This window comes from Physeter macrocephalus, chromosome 18 (assembly GCF_002837175.3).
Source record: "Physeter macrocephalus isolate SW-GA chromosome 18, ASM283717v5, whole genome shotgun sequence".
Taxonomy (NCBI): Eukaryota; Metazoa; Chordata; class Mammalia; order Artiodactyla; family Physeteridae; genus Physeter; species Physeter macrocephalus.
The window spans coordinates 51,117,646-51,127,484 of NC_041231.1; the positions used below are offsets into that span (position 1 = coordinate 51,117,646).

Genomic DNA, 9,839 nt, shown 5'->3' on the forward strand with positions numbered 1-9,839 from the left:
CCTCTTAGAACTGCTTTTGCTGCATCCCATAGGTTTTGGGTCATCGTGTTTTCATTGTCATTTGTTTCTATGTATTTTTTAATTTCTTCTTTGATTTCTTCAGTGATCTCTTGGTTATTAGGCACACTGTTTAGCCTCCAGTGTTTTTTACACTTTTTTTCCTATAATTGATTTCCAGTCTCAGAGCGTTGTGGTCAGAAAAGACGCTTGATATGATTTCAATTTTCTTAAATTTTTCAGTGCTTGATTTGTGACCCAAGATGTGATCTGTCCTGGAGAATGTCCCATGTACAGCTGAGAAGAAAGTGTATTCTGCCACTTTTGGCTGGAATGTTCTATAAATATCAATTAGATCTATCTAGTCTATTGTGTCATTTAAAGCTTCTGGTTCCTTATTTATTTTATGTTTGGATGATCTGTCCATTGGTGTAAGTGAGGTGTTAAAATCCTCCACTATTATTGTGTTACTGTTGATTTCCTGTTTCATAGCTGTTAGCAGTTGCCTTATGTATTGAGGTGCTCCTCTGCTGGGTGCATAAACATCTTTAATTGTTATATCTTCTTCTTGGATTGATCCTTTGATCATTATGTAGTGTCCCTCCTTATCTCTTATAATAGTCTTTATTTTAAACTCTGTTTTATCTGATACAAGTATTGCTACTCCAGCTTTCTTTTGATTTCCATTTGCATGGAATATCTTTTTCCATCCCTTCACTTTCAGTCTGTATGTGTCCCTAGGTCTGAAGTGGTTCTCTGGTAGACAGCATATATATGGGTCTTGTTTTTGTATCCATTCAGCCAGTCTGTGTCTTTTGGTTGGGGCATTTAATCCATTTACATTCAAGGTTATTATCGATAGGTATGTTCCTATTACCATTTTCTTAATTGTTTGGGGTTTGTTTGTTTGTTTGTTTTTAACATCTTTATTAGAGTATAGTTGCTTTACAATGGTGTGTTAGTTGGGTTTGTTTTTGTGTGTCTTTTTCTTCTCTTGTGTTTCCCACTTAGAGAAGTTTCCTTAGCATTTGTTGTAAAGCTGGTTTGGTGGTGCTGAATTCTCTTAGTTTTTGTTTGTCTGGAAAGCTTTTGACTTCTCCATCGAATCTGAATGAGATTCTTGCTGGGTAGAGTAATCTTGGTTGTAGGTTCTTCCCTTTCATCACTTTAAGTATATCCTGCCACTCCCTTCTGGCCTGCAGAGTTTCTGCTGAAAAATCCGCGATAACCTTATGGGGATTCCTTTGCATGTTATTTTTTGGTTTTCCCTTGCTGCTTTTAATATTTTTTCTTTGAACCTAATTTTTGTTAGTTTGATTAATATGTGTTTTGGTGTGTTTTTCCTAGGGTTTATCCTGCATGGGACTCTCTGTGCTTCCTGGACTTGGGTGACTATTTCCTTTCCCATGTTAGGGAAGTTTTCCATTATAATCTCTTCAGATATTTTCTCAGACCCTTTCTTTTTCTCTTCTTCTGGGACCCCTATGATTCAAATGTTGGTGCATTTAGTGTTATCCCACAGGTCTCTGTGATTGTCTTCAGTTCTTTTCATTCTTTTTTCTTTATTCTGCTCCTCGGAAGTTATTTCCACCATTTTGTCTTCCAGCTCACTTATTCCTTCTTTTGCCTCAGTTATTCTGTTATTGATTCCTTCTAGTGTCTTTTTCATTTCAGTTATTGTGTTGTTCATCTCTGTTTGTTTGTTCTTTAGTTCTTCTAGATCTTTATTAAACATTTCTTGTATTTTCTCACCGTGCTTCCATTCTATATCCGAGATTCTGGATCATCTTTACTATCATTACTCTGAGTTCTTTTTCAGGTAGATTGCCTATTTCCTTTTCATTTATTTGGTCTTGTAGGTTTTTTTACCTTGCTCCTTCATCTGTGACATATTTTTTTGCTGTCTCTCTTTTTTTTGTCTTCCAGCTCACTTATTCCTTCTTTTGCCTCAGTTATTCTGTTATTGATTCCTTCTAGTGTCTTTTTCATTTCAGTTATTGTGTTGTTCATCTCTGTTTGTTTGTTCTTTAGTTCTTCTAGATCTTTATTAAACATTTCTTGTATTTTCTCACCGTGCTTCCGTTCTATGTCCGAGTTCTTGTAGGTTTTTTTACCTTGCTCCTTCATCTGTGACATATTTTTTTGCTGTCTCTCTTTTTTTTTTTTTTTAATGAGTGGGATCGTGTTCCTGTTTTACTGGTTGTTTAGCCTGAGGCTTCCAACACTGTAGTTTGTAGGCTCTTGGGTAGAGCTGGGTCTTGGTGCTGAGATGAGGAACTCTGTGAGACCTCACTCCGATGAATATTCCCTGGGGTCTGAGGTTCTCTGTTAGTCCAGTGGTTCAGATTCGGAGCTCCCACTGCAGGAGCTTCCACCCAACCCTGTGCTCGCAAATCAAGATCCTGCAAGCCACGTGGGATGGCAAAAAAAAAAGAACAATAACAAAGTAAAAAATAAAATTAGACTAGGAAACTAATAGATATATTAGAAAGAATGTAAAAATAAAAATATAGATGAATCAACAACTGGAAGGTACGTCAGTACCACAATAGTAAAAAAGAGGAGGAGGGGGAAGAAAAAAGAAAAAAAAAAAAAGGACGGAGGAAGGCCTTGGCTGTGGAGAGCAGGGCCTAAGCAAGGGTGAGTTTTGGGTGCTGGGTGGGGCCAATGCTTAGCACCCACAGGGCTGGAAGAGGCCCTGGGAGCTGTGGGGGGGTGGGGTTTAGGCTCAAGGAACAGAAGGGGCCCAGGCATGTCTCTCAGAGCGTTGGGGACCTCACCTGGGAGCCCAGCAGGCTTCCTGGGCTTGAGTGGGTGGGGCAAACGCCCTCCTCTCCTCTCCTGCTCCTCCGGTCTGGGGTCTGGGAGGGCCCCTTCCACCTGCCAATCCTGATCTCCCTGTCCTCCCTCCTATACCCCCAGGACCAGTGCGAGGTGGGCCTTGGAGGGCAGGGAACTGGTCTGGGAGCTCAGTAGGCTCCCTGGGCCCGAGTGGGCAGGGAAAACACCCTCTGCTCCTCTCCCGCTCCTCCTCGATGGCCCCTCCCACCTGCCACTCCTGATCTCCCCGGCCTCCCTCCTGTGCCCCCAGGACCCATGCAGCCTGGATGGGGCTTTGTTGGGGGGGAACTGGCTTGGGAGCTCAGCAGCCTCCCTGACACCAGTGGGCCAGGCAGTTGCCCTACGCTCCTCTCCCACTCTTCTGGGAGAGTCCCTCCCACCTCCCTCTCCTGATCTCCCCAGCCTCAGGGGAGCTGATCCTGTCTGGCCTCCACTTCTCCTCCCACCTTGGTCCCCCTACATCCTACCGGTTCACTTGGGTTCCTCCTATCTCTTTGGGGTCAGAGTCCCCCACCAGTGGCCGGCAGCCACCCTGGTTGTGGGGAGATGCTAAGTCTGCGTCTTCCCACACTGCCATCTTAAAGGAGTTCCACATTTTCTATTCTGCTGTTGCCAGAGAGTTTTAGAGCACATGAATAGTACTGTTATGGACATTTTTTTCTTGTGTGTGTCTTTTATGGTGCATATCTATTGAACTTTAAACTTCTGGGTGTGGACTTGCTGGTTTATAGCATATATATGTTCAGCTTTAGTAAAAAGGTCATGATGGAGATGCTTAGACGTGGAATTTCCCAGTGCTCCACATCCATGTCCACACTTGGTATCGTCCATTTTAAAAATTTTAGTTGTTCTGGAGTATGTATAGTACTATCTCGTGTTTTTATTTCCACTTGTTTGATGTCCATTGACTACTAAGCACCTTTTATACATTTATTGGACATTTGAATAACCTCTCTGTAAAATGCCCTTTCAAGCTTTTTTCTCTTTTTTAAAAATAAATTTATTTATTTATATTTGGCTGCATTGGGTCTTCTTTGCTGTGCGCAGGCTTTCTCTAGTTGCAGTGAGCGGGGCTGCTCTTCGTTGTGGTGCACAGGCCTCTCATTGCTGTGGCTTTTCTTGCTGTGGAGCATGGGCTCTAGGTGCACGGACTTCAGTAGTTGTGGCATGTGGGCTCAGTAGTTGTGGCTCGAGGGCTCTAGAGCACAGGCTCAGTAGTTGTGGCGCATGGGCTTAGTTGCTCTGCGGCATATGGGATCCTCCCAGATCAGGGCTTGAACCCATGTCCCCTGCATTGGCAGGTGGATTCTTAACCACTGTGACACCAGGGAAGTTCCTCAAGCTTTTTTCTTATTTAAAAATTATCTTGGGGCTTCCCTGGTGGCGCAGTGGTTGAGAGTCTGCCTGCCGATGCAGGGGACACGGGTTCGTGCCCCGGTCTGGGAAGATCCCACATGCCGCGGAGCGGCGGGGCCCGTGAGCCATGGCCACTGAGCCTGCGCGTCCAGAGCCTGTGCTCCGCAACGGGAGAGGCCACAACAGTAAGAGGCCTGCATACTGCAAAAAAAATAAAAAATAATAAATAAATAAATAAATAATTATCTTGTCTTTTTCTTACTCATTTGTGGGGATTCTTCATAAAATAGATTAGCTCTTTGTCTATGATATAGATTACAGATTTTTCTGTAGGTTTTTTCTTTTGGCTTATTTAATTTTTTCTGATGCCAAAGTTTTTTATTTTTATGTGGTTGAATTTCAGGTTTTTTTGTTTTGTTTTTTAATGGTTTCTGAATTGTGAGTTTTAGTAAGAAAGGTTTTCCCTTCTCTGAGGTTATAACAACATATAAGTGAGTGCTTAAAATATGCCAGGCACTCTTCAAGGCGCTGGTGGTCTATTCAAATACAGGGCAATGTCCAGGCTCTCATGGAGCTTATATTCTCAGGGGGGAATGTACAAGTAAAAGCAAATAAATGTCTAGTAATTATGCCAGAGGTAGTAAGTGCTATGAAGAAAAATAAGAGGATGGAAAAGAGCAAGGGGTGCTGTTTTAGTTAGGTGGGTCAGAGAGGCCTCTCAGCGTGACATTTGAAGAGAATTACTGAGTGAAATGAGAAGGAGCCATAAGACTCTGGGAGAAGAATCTTCCAGGCAGAGGGACCATCCCTGCAAATGCACAGGCCCTGAGTTGGGAGCATGCTCAAGAGCATTCAAGAGACAGCAAGAAGACACACGGGGCTAGAGTGGAATTTTACAGAATAAGGGGCAAGTTGAAATTGTAGCCTGAGGCCAGGTCATGGATTTTGGAATTTTTCATGAGGGTATGTGAAGTCATGGGAAGGTTTTTTTTGTTTGTTTTTTTGTTTATTTAAAGAAGAATTACATGATCTGATGTATAATTAAAAGGACTACTCAGGCAGCTGAATGGAATAGAGACTATAGGAGGGGCTAGAGCCGAAGCAAGATTGGGAGCCAAGGCAGGAGGCTAGGCAAGAGATGATCAGGTAACTATAATGAATATTTTGAGTATCTTTATATAGTATTTAGCAGGAAAATGTTATAAAATTATCTGCACATATTCTAATATCTGTCCTCTGTGTTCATGTACTTGCATTTCTCTGCCCTGTTTTATAGATATATATTTTTTAAGGTACAGTTTACAAGGGCCATTTAAAATATTTTAGGTATAGCACACCAAGATGATGATAATATTTTAAAATTTATTTTCTGTAACTTTCTTGTATACACCAGCATTTTGTTAGTTCTTTTGGTCTCTATGGCATATATATATTTTTTAAATAAATTTACTTATGATTGATTGATTTTTGGCTGTGTTGGGTCTTCATTGCTGTGTGTGGGCTTTCTGTAGTTGTGGCAAGCGGGGAGCGACTCTTTTTTTTTTTTTTTTTTTTTTTTTTGCGGTATGCGGGCCTCTCACTGTTGTGGCCTCTCCCGTTGCGTAGCACAGGCTCCGGATGTGCAGGCTCGGCGGCCAGTGGCTCACGGGCCCAGCCGCTCCGCGGCATGTGGGATCCTCCTGGACCAGGGCACGAACCCATGTCCCCTGCATCGGCAGGCGGACTCTCAACCACTGTGCCACCAGGGAAACTCGGGTGCGACTCTTCATTGCAGTGCGCTGGCTTCTCATTTCGGTGGCTTCTCTTGTTGTGGAGCACAGGCTCTAGGCACATGGGCTTCAGTAGTTGTGGTGCACGGGCTTACTTGCTTCTTGGCATGTGGGATCTTCCCGGACCAGGGCTTGAGCCTGTGTCCCCTGCATTGGCAGGTGGATTCTCAACCGCTGTACCACCAAGGAAGTCCCTCTAGGGCATGTTTAACTAATACATATAGTAACTTTTGGATCTTTTCTAGCTTTATAGTTGTTTTTCTGGCAAATATAGCTATAGCTTGAATTAGTATCCAAAAAATCCTGCTGTTTACATATCCATTCACATCTCCCCTTTTCCCCAATGTTAACAAAATAGAGATTGGATTGCTCTTCAGTTTTCTGTCTGTACAGAAATCTTGTGAAGAATTCCTATAGCATCTTTCTTATCAGCTTGGCTTTTATTGCCCAATTAAGAAAATACTAGCTAATACTAATTTTTATACCCTGTGAGATAGTTATTACCATTATTATTTGCATTTTATAGTTGAAAACTCCAAGAGATTAAGTAATTAGCCTGTGGCCACACAGCCAGTGTATAAAGATCAGCCTAGGAGACAGAATGTCTTATGCAACAGTAAAGTACAATTATTTGTTATTTCTGCTAATTTTGGTACCTGCAGAAGGAAAAATTTCAAGCTTGGGACTGAAATGGATTTTTTAATTTATCAAACAACAACTACTTTTTAAAATTGCTTAGTGGCTATTGTGGGCCCTTCCCTTCAGTCCCATTGATAGGCAGGTTCTATTATACCATCTCTTACAGACCACGATTTATCTTGTTTGGGGGCCTGACAGAAACTGATTATACAATTTGTCTTTTCTATATGAATTGCCTTTCATTGTTGCTGTTTTGAAAGACTCCTGTTAACAGAATAAAAATGAACAGCTATATATGTATTTTTTTACATTTTTCTTTAGGACCATCTGAATCTGATAATTTTTCTCATAACCTGAGAGGAGTAATTCCACGAAGCTTTGAATATTTGTTTTCCTTAATTGAACGTGAAAAAGAGAAGGTAAAACTTATTGTAAAAATAAAGGGATTCTATGAAATACCTAGTTTTGAGTAGCTAACTACTAATAATTAGCTCATGATACATGGAGGGGCATCACTGGTAGTCTACAGTGTGGATAGGCTAGAGTCATAGAAAAAAATCTTTCAATTCTTAAGATAAAATTAAGGATTCTGAGTTTTGTATTTTCTAAGTTTTTAGTCTATAAAACATGCATCATCCATGAACCCACATTGAAAGAAAGAAGAATGTAGTGCTTCTTAGGCTCTCAGATTTTACAAGAGAGAAAGTAAAAAGAAAATCTTAACTGAGGAAAACAAATTCATTAAGCTCCGTCACCTACCTGCACCTAGGCTCACAGTTGACTGCAGCTGTCCCTACATCCTCATGACAGCCACTAGTAATGGGCCCATCTGTACCTCCTTTGCAGCACTTGCTACCACCTGACTGTGCTCTCCTTGCTTCACACGTGGTGTGGCTCCATCATCCTAGCGATGTGGCCTTCCATTTTCCATTGGCTCCCAGATTGGGTCATTCTGTTGGTTGTGCATCTTTAGCTTAGGGAATTGCAGGCTTAAGAGCCATTAGTGTTTTATGTTCTATTACCTATGTGCCAAGAAGTCTGATATATAGCATTGGTTTACCACTTACTCCTTTGCAGAAACTATGCCTGACCATTGCAGTTAGACACACATATTATGTGCCAGTGAAGTAAGTTTAGTGATGTGCATTTCTGTGGTTAAAAATCCTATAGCGAGGCTTTTTAAAGAAAACTTTTACTTGTTTATTTTTTTAAAGAGAGACTTTTAAAATACATTATTTTCAGTTGTTTGAGGAATATAACACTTGATTCATATATAAGACAAGTGAAAATGGAATTGCTATTTTCATCACAAGGGAAAATAATTATGTAACTATGTATGGCAATGGATGTTAACTAGATTTATTGTGATCATTTTGCAATATATACAAATATCAAATCATTATGTTATATGCCTGAAACTAGTATAATGCTGTATATCAATTATAACTCAGTTAAACAAAAAATGGAATTGCCTATTTGGATTGCTCAAGTCCCACCTCCCTGTCTTTGTTCTGAGGCACACAGTTCGATGCTGCTTTAAAGTGTACTGATGTGCAGAAACTAGTCATCTACATTTTAAAACTGACTTTTAAGTGTCCTGTATTGTGTAAAGGATAATGCTGTAGGAAATTTATATGTTGTGAAGTGAGTGAAAGATGAATGCTCATGAAAGTTAGGGATGAACTCATGAAAAGAATATAGCTAAACCAGGCTTCTCTTTTACAGGCTGGAGCTGGAAAGAGTTTTCTTTGTAAGTGCTCCTTTATTGAAATCTACAATGAGCAGATCTATGACCTGCTGGACTCTGCATCGGCTGGACTGTACTTAAGGGAGCATATTAAGAAGGGAGTCTTCATTGTTGGTGCTGTGGAGCAGGTGGTGACCTCAGCTGCTGAAGCCTATCAGGTACCCTGCCTTGAGCAATTTGATTCATAGGCAACATAGCATGCTGTGACCAGCACCTTGATCTCAAAAAAAAAAAAAAAAGAGTTGAGTTACTAAAAATGTTTTGTAAAGCCATAACCAGAATGTTCATGAGAAGAAATGAAAGAAGGATATGACACTGTTTTATAAATTTCCCCTTAGTTAAAATAGAAGTGTGACTCCTTGATTTTGTGTTATTTTGGTGTTGTTCATTCCAGTCATAGACTCTTAAAAACCACCTTATGTGTCACTGGGGGGCAGTTTGTGAGTGACCATATCCCTTTAGTTGTTCCTCCTGGGAGCTGCCCTTTTGTTTTTTTGGGTTTTTTTTTAAAGGATATAGAGTTAGAGTTTTATTTTATTATTATTTATTTATTTAAAAACTTATTTATTTATTTAATTTTGGCTGTATTGGGTCTTCGTTGCTGTGCACAGGCTTTCTCTAGTTGTGGCGAGTGGGGCTACTCTTTGTTGCGGTGCGTGGGCTTCTCATTGTGGTGGCTTCTCTTGTTGCAGAACACGGGCTCTAGGCGCGCAGGCTTTAGTAGTTGTGGCACATGGGCTCAGTAGTTGTGGCACGTGGGCTCAGTAGCTGTGGCACACGGGCTTAGCTGCTCCGCGGCATGTGGGATCTTCCTGGACCAGGGCTCGAACCTGTGTCCCCTGCATTGCCAGGCAGATTCTTAAACACTGTGCTACCAGGGAAGCCCAGAGCTGCCCTTTTGAAGAGCTCCTGGGATCTCTGCCCTTCAAACCAGCTGGCTGTTCCCTCTATTTTCTACCCTTGTTTATTACTTGTTAGGTGTCAAAAGGCAACCTCTTTTGGCCATTCAGCTCAGAACAAACAAACCTTTTGACAGGAATTTGCAAAATATTCTATTCATTTTTTTTTTGAATTTTTTTATACAGCAGATTCTTATTAGTTATCCATTTTATGCATATTAGTGTATATATGTCAATCCCAATCTCCCAATTCATCACACCACCACACACACACACACACACACCCCGCCACTTCCCCCACCTTGGTGTCCATACGTTTGTTCTCTACATTTGTGTCTCTATTTCTGCCCTGCAAACTGGTTCATCTGTACCATTTTTCTAGGTTCCACATATATGTGTTAATATATGCTATTTGTTTTTCTCTTTCTGACTTATTTCACTCTGTATGACAGTCTCTAGATCGATCCACGTCTCTACAAATGACTCAATTTCATTCCTTTTTATGGCTGAGTAATATTCCATTGTATACATGTGCCACATCTTTTTTATCTATTTGTCTGTCGATGGGCATTTAGGTTGCTTCCATGACCT

The 9,839-nt window shown here is 41.0% G+C and overlaps 1 protein-coding gene across 2 annotated transcripts in view; it reads left to right on the plus strand.

The window, feature by feature from the left end:
- The window catches only part of KIF15 (kinesin family member 15), an 80,523-nt gene that overhangs the window by 16,541 nt on the left and 54,143 nt on the right, over positions 1-9,839 (plus strand). For both annotated transcript variants that reach the window (XM_055079951.1, XM_007120816.3), the window contains exons 6-7: positions 6,924-7,021; positions 8,328-8,507. In XM_055079951.1, coding sequence (XP_054935926.1) covers positions 6,924-7,021; positions 8,328-8,507 — 278 coding nt within the window. The remainder of the gene's footprint in view (positions 1-6,923; positions 7,022-8,327; positions 8,508-9,839) is intronic.